General features: G+C 39.3%; 1 protein-coding gene across 2 annotated transcripts in view; it reads left to right on the forward strand.

Moving 5' to 3' along the window:
- Positions 1-15363, forward strand: part of BMP2K (BMP2 inducible kinase) — a 117725-nt gene that overhangs the window by 86465 nt on the left and 15897 nt on the right. For both annotated transcript variants that reach the window (XM_072114400.1, XM_072114407.1), the window contains exons 10-14: positions 2986-3137; positions 5705-5889; positions 8023-8118; positions 8874-9046; positions 12135-12298. In XM_072114400.1, coding sequence (XP_071970501.1) covers positions 2986-3137; positions 5705-5889; positions 8023-8118; positions 8874-9046; positions 12135-12298 — 770 coding nt within the window. The remainder of the gene's footprint in view (positions 1-2985; positions 3138-5704; positions 5890-8022; positions 8119-8873; positions 9047-12134; positions 12299-15363) is intronic.

Genomic DNA, 15363 nt, shown 5'->3' on the forward strand with positions numbered 1-15363 from the left:
AAAGAAAGGATTCAGAAATTAGTCTGTTCCAAAAGAGGAGTTAGGATGGACAGTATATACTACTAAGAGACCTGCGACAACTCCAGAGTGACAAAATTTTAGTTGGTTCCTTGGTATATTCCGCCTCCTTATAGGCAACACATTTGCAATTCACGCTCCTGTTGTGAATTCATTTCGGTAAAAGGAATTATTGTAACAACTGTTAGGCCAAATTGATCACCATACCCCTCGATTATTTCATTGCGGGATATAGTTTGCAAACTAGGGGCACTTGTGGGTTTTATGTTTTTTATTTAGGTTTTTCTATTTCCCCTCCAAGCCTCTGGATTTGTTAGCAGATCCTTTATAATTCTTCCAAGTTCTTTATTATTATTTATTTATATTCCAAGTGCTTTATCATTCTGGAGCCTTGCTATATTTTCTGGCTAGCGTTTAGGATCACATGTAGGGTCTTGCATCAGGAAACATGACTTCCTAATCAGGGAGCTGATATTTCACAGTGGCACATAGTGGGCGCCACATAACGGGCGCCACATAGTGGGCACTGAACTTTCCAGAAATAATTGAAATTTCCATCTTGGACTCCATTGCACATCATATTTTGAAACCACCTGTATGTTCAAAATGCTCATTTCACCACGTGTATTACACTACACCACATATTACACCTTGCTATATTCCCCAAGGGGTTTACGTTCAACAATTAGGGTAACTTTTTGGTTTTTCCTCTGTTTTGGTACCACTACGGCTCTCCAAATGTATCCTGACACATGTGAAGGATTTCTGTCAAATTTGGATTCTAAAAGACAAACCTACCTCTTTTCCTCTACTGTGTGCCCATACAACATTTTATATGCACATGTGGGGTACTTCTAAACTCCGGAGATATAGTTTTACACTTTTTTCCAGGTTATTTAATCTTTTATTCCTTTTGGCTTACAAGAATTAGGGGTAAAAGTGACATTTCTAGGAAAATTTTCACCTTTTTCATTTTTAGGGCCTAATTGGATCATTCACCTGTAGGGTCAAATACAAATATTACACATTGCTAAATTCTCTAAGGGGTGTGCATTCAAAAATTAGGGTCACTTCTAGGGTTGTTCTCTGTATTATACCACTAGGGCTCTCCAAATGCATGTAAAAGATTTCTGTCAAATTTGGCTTATAAAAGACAAACATCCCTCTTTCCTTCTAATGTGCGCCCATACAACATTTTATATACACATGTGGGGTACTTCTGCTCTCAGGAGAAATAGGTTTACAAATTTTTGAGGGTTATTACATTTTTTATCCCTTGTGGCTATAAAAATTAGGGGTAAAATTTTCACCTCTTTCGGGCCTAATTAAATCAAACACCTTTATAGGCACATACACATATTTTACATCTTACATCTAAATTCTCCGAGGGGTGTACTTTCTTAAATGGTGTCACTTGTTGGGGTTCTCTTCTGTTTTGTACCACAAGGGCTCTCCAAATGCATGTAAAGGATGTGTGTCAAATTTGGCTTCTAAAATGCCAACATCCCTCTTTCCCTTCCGAGCCCTACTGTGTACCCTTACAGCATTTTATTTGCACATGTGATGCAATTTTATACTCGGGGGGGGGGGATAGTAGTACACATGTTTGGGGACTGTTTCATCTTTAATCCCTTATAGCAGTGGTGGCAAACCTATGGCACGGGTGCTATTAGTGGCACTCTGAGCCCTCTCAGTGGGCACTCAGGCTGTTGCCCCAGGACAGAATTCCTTGTGGCTTACAAAAATTAGGGGTAAAAGTAACTTTTTTGAGAAAATTTTTAATCTTTTTCCTTTTTGGGGCCTAATTGAATCAAACACCTGTTGCGGAATACACACAACTTACACTTTGCTAAATTCTCCAAGGGGTGTACTTTCCAAAATGGTGACACTGGTTGGTGTTGTCCTCTTTTGTACCCAATGGGTTAAAAAGGAAAATGCATTTTACAATGTTTAGTGCAATTCCTCCTGAGTATGCCAATAATCTTCCTTTCTGCACCGCTGTGCCCCCATAAAACAAGTAACGGCCACAAATTTTAAGATGGGTTTTCTCTTTTTATCTTTTGGAAATGTGTAAAAAAAAAGTGTATAGGTGGTTTTAATGCTAAATATGTAAAATTTCATTCAAAACAGTATTTATCCCCAAAATGGTCAATTCTGAAAATACGGAAAAACAATATTTGATGTTATTCAGCAACTTATTTGCCTGAAAACGTGATGATTTCGGATTTCGAAAAATGGCAAATGCATCATTTTTTCTTGTAAATAAACGCAAAACTTTTCAGGAAGGTACAAAATGGCCAAGTCGTTAAGGGGTTAAATAACAGCATGAAATGTCAATTAGCTGCCTCTAAAGCCAGCAAGATGTCATGTATCAAAAGTGGTATGTCGGGCTAGGGATGTAATATTACCACTGTACAAGCCTTTGGTGCGGCCTCACAATGGCCAATATGCCATTGAGTTCTTGGCACCAGTCCATAAAAGAGCCACGCAAGTGATAAGAGTATGGAGGGTCTCAGTTATGAGGATAGATTAAAATAGCTAGATTTGACTTGAAAATAGACGACTGAGAGGGGGACATGATTAATTTATATAAATGTATGAATGGTCCATACAAAAAATATGGTGTTCCAGGTTGAATAAAATCAAAAGAGAAGGAGGTACTGTCCCCGTCTGGAGAAAACAAGGTTTAATCACCAGAGGCAAAAGGGCTTTTTTACTGTGAGAAATCTGTGGAGTAACCTGTCTCAGGTGCTGGTCACAGCAGGGACAACAGAGAGCTTCAAGAAGGGTCTAGATGCCTTTTTACATCTAAATAACATTAATGGTTATGATGGTTAAAATATAGAATTGTTGCTCTTTCATCGTTTCCTTGGTTGACCTTATGGCAAAAGTCACAAATTTACATAGTTAATATGGTTGAAAAAAGACACATTTTCTTCAAGTTCAAACATGTTTCTCATGTTACAGAATAACCGATTCACTTGGACCCACGGAAACATCCATTGCTCCAAGACAGAGACCCAAGGCATTTTCTAGTACAACGCAGTCAAAGGTGCTCAATATTCAAAATGCTGCAACCCCTGTTAAGATGAGTGCACCAAGCCAGCAGGTTCACAATGGTATGGGAAATTGTTCATTGAATTAAACATAATAATAATGTGAACAAATCTCTTGTGAAACACTCTTATGTATATGCGGGAGATTGTTCCCAGCATATATGATGAAAAGATACATGCCTTACAGGGCTGTTTTTCTCTCACATGCTTCACTTCTATCTGTTTAACAAAAAAAAAGTTGCATGTTATGTATGTGTTTTGTTTTTTTTTGTTTCTACCATGAAAATAAAGAATGAATAAATAAGGGACACTTACTCCTATATACAGGCAATGTGACCATAAATTTTAAAGCTGCTTTTTGAAGGAAGGAGGACATGGATAGAAAATATAAGAAGATTATCACAATCACCATGCCTGAAGTGTTCCTGGTTTATCATGCTTGTTTTTCTTGGTAGATTTCCTTTAAAGTACAGGGAAGTCTGCTACCTACAATTTCATATCTTTGTGCTGTAATATAAGCTGCGCCAATGAGACATAGGCCTGAAGGACACTCTTTTGACTTGTATAATTCTAAGGATATATTTATAGTGTGAGTCCGTTGCTCACAGAATACAGACTTAAAGCGAACCTGTCAGGCAAATTAACCAACAAAACTAAATATATTTTCATAAACTACCACAAGAAAGCATTGCCCATATCCCTTCATCGTCACTCTACATGCCGGCGGTCACACCCACTGCAGCCTTTGTGTGTATGAGACACTCCTGGTGCTGGCTTCCTCTATGTACTTCCTGGTGCTGGTGGTCCCCTGCAGCCTGTGTGCACTAAATGATTGACAGCCTGTATAATGATGTGACACTCCTGGGGAAGGCTGCCTCTATGTACTTCTTGGTGCTGGCGTCCCCTGCAGCCTGTGTGTGTATGATATACACATGACTGACAGCCTGTTAAATGATGTGACACTCCTGGTGCTGCCTCTCCATGTGCTTTCTGGTGCTGGCGCCCCCTGCAGCCTGTGTATATGAGAGATACAACTTTTCCAGGATGCAGCCATATGTATAGAAGAAGAGAGCATGTCAGGTACTTGTGTAGCTGATGTCTGTGTCTCACACATGTGTATAGGAGGACAGCCTGTCAGCAGATCAAGCACTAGGTCACATAACCTTTTCGATGACTTTAAACATGTTCCACTGATACCACTATCCAGGGGATAAGAGTTTGCATTCTTTAAAAAAAAAAAAAAACTTTTATTGATGCCCTCTGTTCCAGTAATGGAGACAGGAAGCTGCAGTATACAGTCAAGGGGTGAGGAGGAAGTTGGATATCTCTTCACACAGCGAACGTCACTCACAATCCTCTCCTTATTGAGGGACTGGTCTAAGATATATCAGAGCTGAGTAACAAAAAGCCATTGGGGGTTGATGTATTAATGTGTTGGTCGTTAGAACAGTGCAGCGTAAACGTCCCCTTCCTTGTATGTGAGTCAGAAAACAGCCTAAAAATGGTCTAATACCTTCAATAAATGTGGCGAACAGCATTTTAGGTAACTTTTAGGTAAATGTAACTTCCTACATTTACTGCAGTTCTTGACCATATTTGCACACAATGCAGAAGGAATTTTGGCCCTTTCATGTACACGAATCTTCTCCACATCTTTCAGGTTTCTTGTTTGTTGCTGGAAAACATAGAGTTTCATCTCCCTCCAAAGATTTTTGATCAGATTTAGATCTGAAGAATGACTAGGCCACTCCAGGTCCTTGAAATGCTTCTTATGAAGCCACTATGTAGCCCCCAAAGTATGTTTCCATCCCCATACTTTACGGTTCAGACAGTATTCTTGGGATGTAGTCTTCCTTCTTCTTCCTCCAAAAACAGCGAGTGGATTTGATACTAAAGAGTTCAATTTTGGTCTCATCTGATCATGTGACCATGTATCGTGACCTCTTCTGGATCATCCAGTCATTGCTGAACAGACCATGACATGTTTTGGCAGAAGCAAGAGGACCTTACGTACCCTGCAAGATTGTAATCTATGAAGACATAGCGTGTTACTTATAGTAATCTTTGAAACTGCGGTTCCAACTTGCTTCAGGTCTTCCCATGCAGTTCTGGGCTGATACCTGACCTTCCTCAGAATCATTCTTACCTCACAGGGCAAGCTCTTCTATAACACCCCAAACTGAGAACAGTTTTCTGGTGGAGACAGGTTCATACCCTCCCTATCACCCCCCCCCCCCTCCCCACGGTGTCTCTCTCTAAACCTCCGCCTAACCCCACCCTCATGAACTCTCTTTAGCCAGGTTAGAAGTGTCCGCCTCAGTGAAGAGGGCAGTGTAGCTTGACTGTGTACTGCAGCTCTCCCATTTTCTTAACTGGAACAGAGGACATCAATAAGTCTTTATTAGAAGAATGGTGGCTCTAATCCCATGGAGAGAGGCATCATTGGAACATGTATAAAGACATATAGATGATATTGTATGTGGTTTGTTTGGGGAGGGAGGGGCTTGGTGATGGGTTCTCTTTTAACACATATCAGAAACATGATGTGAACCTACGCTTTACTACTTATTACTACAAGAAGAGATGTTAATCAACACTGATTATTAATTATTTCTCATATTTCAATGTAGCTGGTACAGAGACAACAAATTCACGGCCTGGTAATATGCCTGGCACACTCTTGGGCCAGGAAAGTAGCCAGCAGCCTTCACAGCAGCACAGAGTTTTACAGCAGCTTCAGCCAGGAGACTGGAGGTTACAACAGCTACACCAATTGCAGCAACAGCAACTCTTCCAGGATGCCTACATAAAGCAGGTCAGTGTACAATTGCAATTTTCTGTCTTTAAATTGTTTTTTTTTTTTTTTATTGTGGAATCTGCTGATTTTCACAAGATTTGCTACTTTTTGTGAGAGTGAGCCAACCTACTCCACTTTTCAAAAACTTACTCCAGATTTATCATGTGACTCCAAATGAGGTAGAAGATTTATGAAGTGGGACTTTTCAAAAAGCTGGAAATTTAGGCACAAATTCACTCTAGTCCCTTCCTGGCCCAGGAGAAACATTCGAATTTATTGCACCGGATTTAAAATATTTTGACAACTTTTTAGACATTAAAGGGCACCTACCACCCCGATTCTACCTATAAAGGTAGAAGCGGTGGTAGGTGGATGAATGGGACGTGAGGATAGCCCTTTTTGGGCTAATCCGCACGTCCCGGCTATCTTTTAGAAAACTTAATTGCAGGCATATGCAAATTTATTTATGCGGCTACTGGGGCGAGGAGTAGCCGGGTATGAGGCTACTAGTCACGGCTACTCCACGCCCCAGTAGCCACGTTACTCTGCCTAGCATTTAGTCTTCGGCGCGCAGCTCCTCGTAGCTGCGCGCCCTCGTCCGAGTCCCCCGGCATCTGCGGCCTTCTGCGCATGTGCAGTAGCTCCGCGGCCGCGCAGCCGAAGGCCTGCGTTCTGTGCATGCGCAGAACGCAGGGGACTAGGACGTAGCTGCTCGCCAAAGATTAAATGGTAGGTGGAGTAACGTGGCTACTGGGGTGTGGAGTAGCCGCGACTAGTAGCCTCATGTCCGGCTACTCTACGCCCCAGTAAGCGCACAAATAAATTTGCATATGCCTGCAATAAAGTTTTCTAAAAGATAGCCGGGACATGAGGATTAGCCCAAAAAGGGCTATCCTCACGTCCCATTCATCCACCTACCACCCCTTCTACCTTGATATGTAGAATCAGGGTGGTAGGTTCCCTTTAAGTCGCAAACACTCTGCTTGAATTACCACTTCATTAATCAAGTTGTCTAAGCCATTATAATCAGATTTGATTAATGTCAAAAGACTTTAATAGAGCTCTTAAAACACTCCAAAACTGGGGTAATATGCCTGCCTAACAATAAATGTCAGTATGTTTATTCTGACATTGGTGAAGATGGAAATCCAAGATTTAAGACTAGATTTAAGTATTTAGGTAAACTCTGAGTTGATGCTCCACAAGAATATTGAGAAGACTCATTAACTAAAATTACCCAATTTAAAGAGAAACCCCCCCCCCAAACCAAACTCTGTACATTTTAGATGTTTTTATACATTGTTCCAATGATGCTCTATTCATGAGATTAAAGCCACCATTCTTCTAAAAAAATACTTTTATAGATGTTCTCTGTTACAGTCACAGGCAGGAAGCTGTAGTATACAGTCAAGCTAGCCTACCTCCTCATGGACACTGCTAACCCTGCTGAAGAGAATTCCTTAGGGAGAGGGGAGGAATAAGTAAGAGAGAGAGTGGCTCCGCTATATCATTAACTACTCCTTCAGGAAGAAGGGGTTTGAGAGTGATACTGGCTATGTGAAGAGAAATCAACCTTCCTACTCAACCTTCCCTAAGGAAATCTTTTTAGCAGTGTTGGCATTGTCAGTGGGGACATGTGTCAAGTGAGGCAGGCTCATTTGGTCTTAGCTGCATTTTATTAAAGTGGACCTGTCATGCCGATTTGGGTCTATATGGACCTGTATATTTGTGTTACCTTAAATTTAAAAAAAACTTAGATCCAATGCTGACACCTCCTCGAGCGTTGCAGCTGGGATAATCTTGGGTCCAGTGCGCATGCTATACTATGGAGGCTCTACTTGCGACAGTGCACAGCCACCAGGAGCTCCAGATGAAGATAAGTATACATGTTTTTTTTCTTTATTACATCCACACAACCACTATAAGGACCTGTGGGTGGTATAGTGTCCAAAACCACCGTGACAGGTTCCCATTAAGCTAGGTTATGTTATATCTATAATTCCCCTTGTGGCTACTTAAAATGTGTTTTACATATTGGCTCTATTTGTGCATAGACTGTCATCATATTTACAGAGAAAATATGATACATGAGTTGTAGCAATTGACATTATATATGAGTGAATAAACACATTATGTCTTCACTAAATACAGTATCAACAGGCAGTCCAGCAGCAGTTTCTACAGCAACAATATTTGATGCACTCCTTATACCAGCAACATCATATCCCACCTCAGTACCCAGCCATGGTAAGTCACTCGTTTATTACATGTTACATTTTGTGAATAGGAGCCTAGATGAACTTAAAACAGCTACTCTTTACGCTGTATTCTTTGTTGCTTTTGTGATTGGGGGTCCCTAGCATTCGACCCCCCCATTGATACATTAATGGTGAAAGAAAACCTCAAAATCAAGCTTGATAAACTAGGGACACTTGCTCATAGATACAGGCACTAATTGTGGTAATTTTTTATATGTTATTCATGTCCTCCTTCCTTCTCAAATAAACGTTTAAAATTACGCTAATGAGCTTGAAGGGCTCTGTTGGTGTCATTGGAGCCCCTTCATGCTTTAGCTTTACAGGCTGTTGCACTGTGCAGGGGCACTACTCCCTACCACTGTGTGAGATTACATCAGGCAGAGGGAGGGGGAAGTGCCAATGGAGGAGGGAAGGTGAGACAACCTGGGAAGCCAGAGCATGGAGGGGCTCTGGCAACTCCCCTAAAGGCACTTCTGGCTCGTTAGGATAATTATAAAAGTTGATTTTAGAAGGAAGGAGGCCAACAAATATAACAAATATAAGAAGATAACTACAGTCATGGTGCCGAGATCTATGAGTATGTGTCTCTAGTTTATTAAGCTGGATTCTGATGTTAGATTTCCTTTAAGGAATCTCTGCCTTTGTTTCCATCTCAGTACCCACATCCATGAAAATGACTACATGAACATTTTAACTGCAACTTCTAGCTTATGTCTTAATGTATGTATGTCTTTTTGTAACTAGGTTCACCAGTATCAACAGGTTCAGTTACAACAGCAGCAAGTCTTGCTCCATCATCAGCCTCAGACGCCGCAGTATCTGACCTCTCCTCAGGAGTTCACTCCAGCCTTAGTATCATATGCTGCTCCTCACCTAGAGCACGGGGGAGCAATGAGAAACATGTGTAATACCAACATGTAAGTGGCTATGACATTTTACAATAAATGCATAATAAAGAACATGTAAAATAGGAATATTTTATTACTTTGATGGGAATACACATATTAGTCAGTAGAATGTTGACTTGGAGACCAGCTTCTCTAACCTATATTACATATGTGTATGTGCATATCATTACATTTTCAAATATATTTCATAGACGCCTAGGTCTGCCTGATATTCCACTCTCGCAGATGGTAGTTAAAAAAAAGAGATCCCATTCTGTGATGTCCATAGGACTTAAAATCTATACTGATGAAAACATTTCTAACAAGTTCTAATTTCACAAATAAAAAACACATTGGATTGAATTTCTCAGGATCTGAGGTTTTAATGAGCCAATCTTTGTTCAAATTTGCATTGCATATTTGCCCGCCCATGCACAGGAAAGCAATAGCTGGCTACTTCACCAAAGCCCCTCCTGTCTCTCTTGTCTGCTAATTATTCACACCAACATTTGGTGTTTCTACCCCTCTCCTCTCTCCCAGCCAGAGAGTCGAATGGAAGTGTGACAGAGCCCAAAGGGGATTCTGTGACATAGATAGGAGCCCCTGAGGCTTATTTGCATAATAGTAAAAGATGGTTTCCTGTAAAACTAGGTGTAAATAAACAAAATAAAAATTGAATCCTTTTTCAGGAGGAACACCCCAGCATTTGTAAGTGTTCTTGGCTTATATGTAGTGCATCCTTGTGGCAGATTTCTTTTTATTACAGATGTACACTTGCTAATTCTATATGGGATTTGTTTACAGGATTCATCTAATTTACATCACAGACAGAATTACAATAGAAGATAACACATCTATAGAAAAGACCATGATTGCATGGTTGACTAATCCTCCCTACCCCCAGAAAACTCTTATAGTTGGCTCTGCCAGACAACTTCACCCTATAGCCATAAAGCTGATGTAAAGCATATCACTAAGTTCTGCTGAGGCAAGATGGCAGCTACAAAATTCCAACACTATCAGAAAATACAAACAGATTAAAAGCTAAATTGAAGCCAAATCGCCATGACCATATGTGGCTATTGATTTCACCCCACTCCAAAACCGATGAAATCCACTGTAAAATCCAGATTTCAAAGCCATAAAGTCCTATAGATTCTGGTTGTGCCGTCAGTATATACATGGTGTAAATGCAAAGTGCCCTGTCGTTTCCTCTATATAGCACTCGATATATCATGGATGTCAATGGCTGAAATAATATTATTCTGCGCCTAGCCTGTTCTTACCTGTGAGGTACATTACTGCCATAAATGCAGTTTACAAGCCCATTAAACCTGTGTTGAAATTCAAAGTCGACTGGTTTAGCAGGGTTTATTAGGTGAATTATGACAAGTTTACATAAATAATTGAAGTTATGGGAAATACTACATTTAAAATGACATAAATATAAATCTAACAATGAATTGAATAACAAACAGAACAGACATACCAGCGCAGCAATTTACAGCATAATGTCTTGAGAAACGTAACCAGCACAAATAACATAATTTATCATTACTCAGTACTAACACGCTCATAAACACTACACAAGGATGAATACAAAGGAGCAGATTTACTAATGCTGCTTAATATTAAACGGACACCACTCAATCACAGTGGCTCATACTGGATAATACATTTGGCAGACTCTTCTCTAACTTTACACTGCATACTGGCATACTTGACTGACTTTGCACCAAAGTTTTTGCCCAGTTTTGTTGCATCTCAAGCCATGCCCTTTTCAGCAAAAAGTGTCAAAAGAACATAATGAAAGTGATACAAGGTTTGTGGGTAAATTAAGCATTCAGCTTAGCATCTGTTCTATAGGGTTACCCCAATATTAATTCTTATTTTTAAGTAGGTTTATTTTTTGAACATTACATTTTTATTGATTTTCCAGGAGTAATGATACATACATGTTCAATAAATTGCATTCAAGAAATTTGTTTTGCATAGTTAGTACAGGAAATATCAATATAACAATAAAAGAACAGGAAAAAAAGAAACGTAAGGAAAACAAATAACCAAGAGAACATAAACTTGGCGACAAGTTTGGATGTACATTGAACTGTAGTAGTTATATAAAAATTTGTATAGTTATACATTAATGGTGTTGTACGACGAGCTTAGCCATATATCCCAGTTGTTTAGGAAGTTAGGGATCTTATGTAGGCAATGGACAATAATTTTTTTGTATAGACAGTTTTCATTTATTGAGCTAATGATTTCTGGCTGCGATAAGTACATAAGTGATCACTGTTAAATGGGTATGAGGGAATTCTTCCAAATCTATAAAGAAAAGAGCCTGAAGGACTGATAGCTTAATTGGGAACATACATATGTTAGTCAGCAGAGCATTTAGAAAACACAGACATTACAAAATTTTTGTCTTCTGAAACCAAACAAAAAGGATTGTCGACTTTTTATAAACTATAAATAGATACCCAGAGGCTATACAGTCACACCTGGATACTATAATCAGTGAAAAACAATGGCAAATGGCATTCAGAATTCCTCCTAAAGTATCCAGATGTATTAACCATTTAGAAAACACCACAAAATAAGATTTAGCTGGTACTACACCTCTCATAGACTGTCCCGAATCTACCCGGGCAACATTCAAACTTGCTGGCGATGCCAAAGCAAAAACGTGGACATGCTACACATATGGTGGCACTGTAATCATATAAATACATTTTGGGAAGCCATTAATGCTCTGCTGACTAAAATTTTTAAGTAGGTTTAGAGGAAGCAATCTAAACAAAATGGGTAGCTTTAAAGAATTTATGTTCAAGAAATTATGGACAACTTTATCAGCTTGAATGGCTATAACAGACTGTTGAAAATTGTAGCCTGCTGTTCAAGAGCATATGACCACATTGTCAAGCTCCCAACAAAACTACATTCAAAATGATTGCATTCATTCACATTTTAAATTTTTTTTAAAAAACTTATTTCATGCTGTAAATTGTATTTACACACATAGGTTATTTATTATCCAGACTGCTGTGGCATTCTAGATCATACATTATTACTTTTCCGAAAATATTAAACTCATGTGAACTGTATTTGTTACCAGATCCGCAGGTGTACCAGAAAAAAAGGAGGCATCTTCTAACTTGCCAAAACAGAACAGCAACAATCCTCCAGACATGTCAGGCTGGAATCCATTTGGTGATGATAACTTCTCAAAGTTAACAGAAGAAGAGTTGCTGGACAGAGAATTTGACCTACTGAGATCAAGTAAGGGGACATTGAAGGCTTAATTTTCTTCCCAAAAAATCGGACACACAATCTTTCAACCAGAATTTGCCCTGACTTTTGGACTGCATCTAAACACAAAACTTCTTTCTACGTGTCTGAGGGGCAACATTGAGTCCAGTTTATTCAGAGTAAGACACATGGGAAAGGGCTTGTTAAGAGAAGACATTGATTTTAAAGTACAAGAAGGGACATTTAGGTCTCTTATTTACTTTATTTTGTTATTTTTACATATTTTTTTACCTACTTCATTCGGACCAGTGATGCCCTATGACGATGCCTGAAAGAAGAGTTGGCCCTTTTCACATTACGTTAATGTCTGCAAAGTCCATCTGATCTGTCTCTGCCTGTAAGAGTCACTTTCCGTGTTCCATAATATGTTCAATAAACCTGTTCATTTCCTGTTTTGTTTGTTTTGCTTGCATATGATATAATCTAATCATTTCATCTTAGACCCATGAATAGCTAAATGTCTCACCAAATAATATAGTTTGCCAACAGCTTCTGACAAAAATGGGCCACGCCTGTTACCTTTCCTTGATGTCTGTACATTTCTACTTACTAACCAGACCACACCCAACTGCATGAAATTCTCTTTCCTTAAAATGTTGGGTAGTGGGATGCATGAGCAAAGTCTATAAATAATATATAGAGATACTTAAACACATTGGAAGAGACTTATAAGAAGTTTCTGATAGCAGAACTGTTCTACTTGCTCATGGCAACCAATCAGAGCTCAGCTTTCATTTTCCCCATAGCAGTTTATAAAACAATAGATTAGCTCTGATTGGTTTCCAATATAACAATTCTGCTCTCAGACACTTCTGATAATTTTCTCCCATTGTCCCCTAAAATGTATTGCAACAGGAATTCAAAGACATGCCTAGTCTGAAACCGGATGATGCCTTGTGTTAGTTTATACGTATGGTCTCTACTAAAGACATCTCCACACAGTTGCCTAAATAACAGTGCTATACATTGCAGCCATCTCCGTACACTGTAAATATATATATATATATATATATCCATCATTGAAGTAAAGTGTTTCAAGGAGTTATCCAGGAATACCAGTTAAGCAAACACACAATATATGTGTATAATACTAATATGAAATTATACATGCATAACCAAACTGCCGAGGTTTGCAGTTGGCATGAGGCTATGTTGTTATTGTGCAAGAAGAAACAATGAAGCAGATATCAGTGCTGTAGTTCACTATTCTTGGGATCAGTAAAGATTCTAGGGGTCAGAACCTCATCAATAGTAATATGACGATTGATCCAAGAGGTTTATAATGGAATGAATGGTTCTAGCATGATAAAATTGTTAATATCCATGCTAAATTATTGTTGTCTACTGTCTCTGGAGATCTAATTTTGAGCAACCATTGACACTTATCATACCTAATACTATGTATAATACAAAATTTCCATTTATAAATATTATAATTTAAAATGTTACCGTCAAGGTCAGTGATGGTGAACTTTGTGACAAATAAGTGGGTTTTGGTTGTAGTTTTGGCACTTTGCAAAGTGTCAACATTGCAGTAACTTATTGCTAACTGCTTTGCCACATCTTTCAATCTTATTGGCACCCTGAGGATGTTAATACTCTTGAACTGAGAAAATCAATATCATTGTAGCTTCCCCCCAGGGTCCCAGTGAACATGAAAAATTGCAGTTCCCGAAGCAGGAGTTCCGATGGCAATGCCAGTCCCGGGAAGTCCAGGGTGTTTTGCTTTAAAATAGAACTGAGCACAGCATGTACTGGGCCACCTGGGACTGCAATAGGGTACCTTGTGTCCTGTCTGGGTGTCCACAGATATAGCATGGGTGCCAGATGTGGCACTCAGAGCCCTAGGTTCACCACTACTGATTTAGGTGGTCAAGGTAGGAATGTGACATGAAATGAAATGCTAGCCCTTGAAACATGTACATGGACAAAAGTAGAGCTTGCACCACTTAATAAAATCTATGTGCACTTTCCTTGTTCTAAAAAATATTTAGAACAAGGAAAACACAGTGTGTTAACCATGCCTCTCACAACACAGCCCTATCATCTCCCTCTACCCAATGTAATATTCACTTAATATCAAATAACCCTTTTTCTCTAATCCTGCATCCTGGGTGTATTTTTTATTCTTCTAATTATACAGAATTACCTTTCTCGCCATCAGCAAGCCTAATATCTTTTAATTTGTGCCCCTCCGATTTTGATACCTAGGATAAATACCTTTGGATCATATGGTATAATGCATTCCAATAACAATTGTAGATTCTATAATACTTTCGTCCAGAATTGAAAATAACTTTGTGAATCTTCATATCACATGAATTAAGTTCGCATCTACCAAGTCACATCTGGGGCATTTCTTCTCTTTATCTTTTTTTAACCTATTCAAACGTTTAGGGCAGTGGTGGCTAACCTATGGCACGGGGGCCAGAGGCGGCACTCTGAGCTCTTTCTGTGGGCATCTTGGCCATCGTCCCAGCACACCAGACAGGCCTCAAAGAATTTTCCTGTACTTCCAAGCAACTTAAAAGATGCTGCTTTCAGTGATATTTTTAAGTGACTAACTTGGCTACTTGGGACAGTAGGAAAAGGGAGAATTTGTGGACAAGGCCCAATTGTATTTGGAGGACCTCCTGCTGGCCCCATGATTCTCTGTATACAGAGGGACACTGGAGCTACAATAATGCAAATTTTCCCTCCTTTCTACTGTTTTGGTGTACTCATGAGGCCAGTATGATTGAACGTTGTTGAAGAACAGGGAGCAATAAGATACTGCTTTAAATTTTGGTTGTCACCTCGCGATAAATGAAGGGGTTTTGGGTTTGTAGTTTGGGCACGCGGTTGCTAGAAGGTTTGCCATCACGGGTTTAGGGGTATAGAAGGCTCTGTGTATCAATAACACTTAAGACACACTATAAAAAAAATTTCTAGTGGTAAATTTTATCATTTTTAGTGAGTCGACCGAATTCTCCATTGACAAATCCGCTAGATCTTTTTTCCATTTTTAATAGCAACATTGGGCAGGTACCCATAAC

The sequence above is a fragment of the Engystomops pustulosus genome, chromosome 1 (genome assembly GCF_040894005.1).
Source record: "Engystomops pustulosus chromosome 1, aEngPut4.maternal, whole genome shotgun sequence".
Classification (NCBI taxonomy): domain Eukaryota; kingdom Metazoa; phylum Chordata; class Amphibia; order Anura; family Leptodactylidae; genus Engystomops; species Engystomops pustulosus.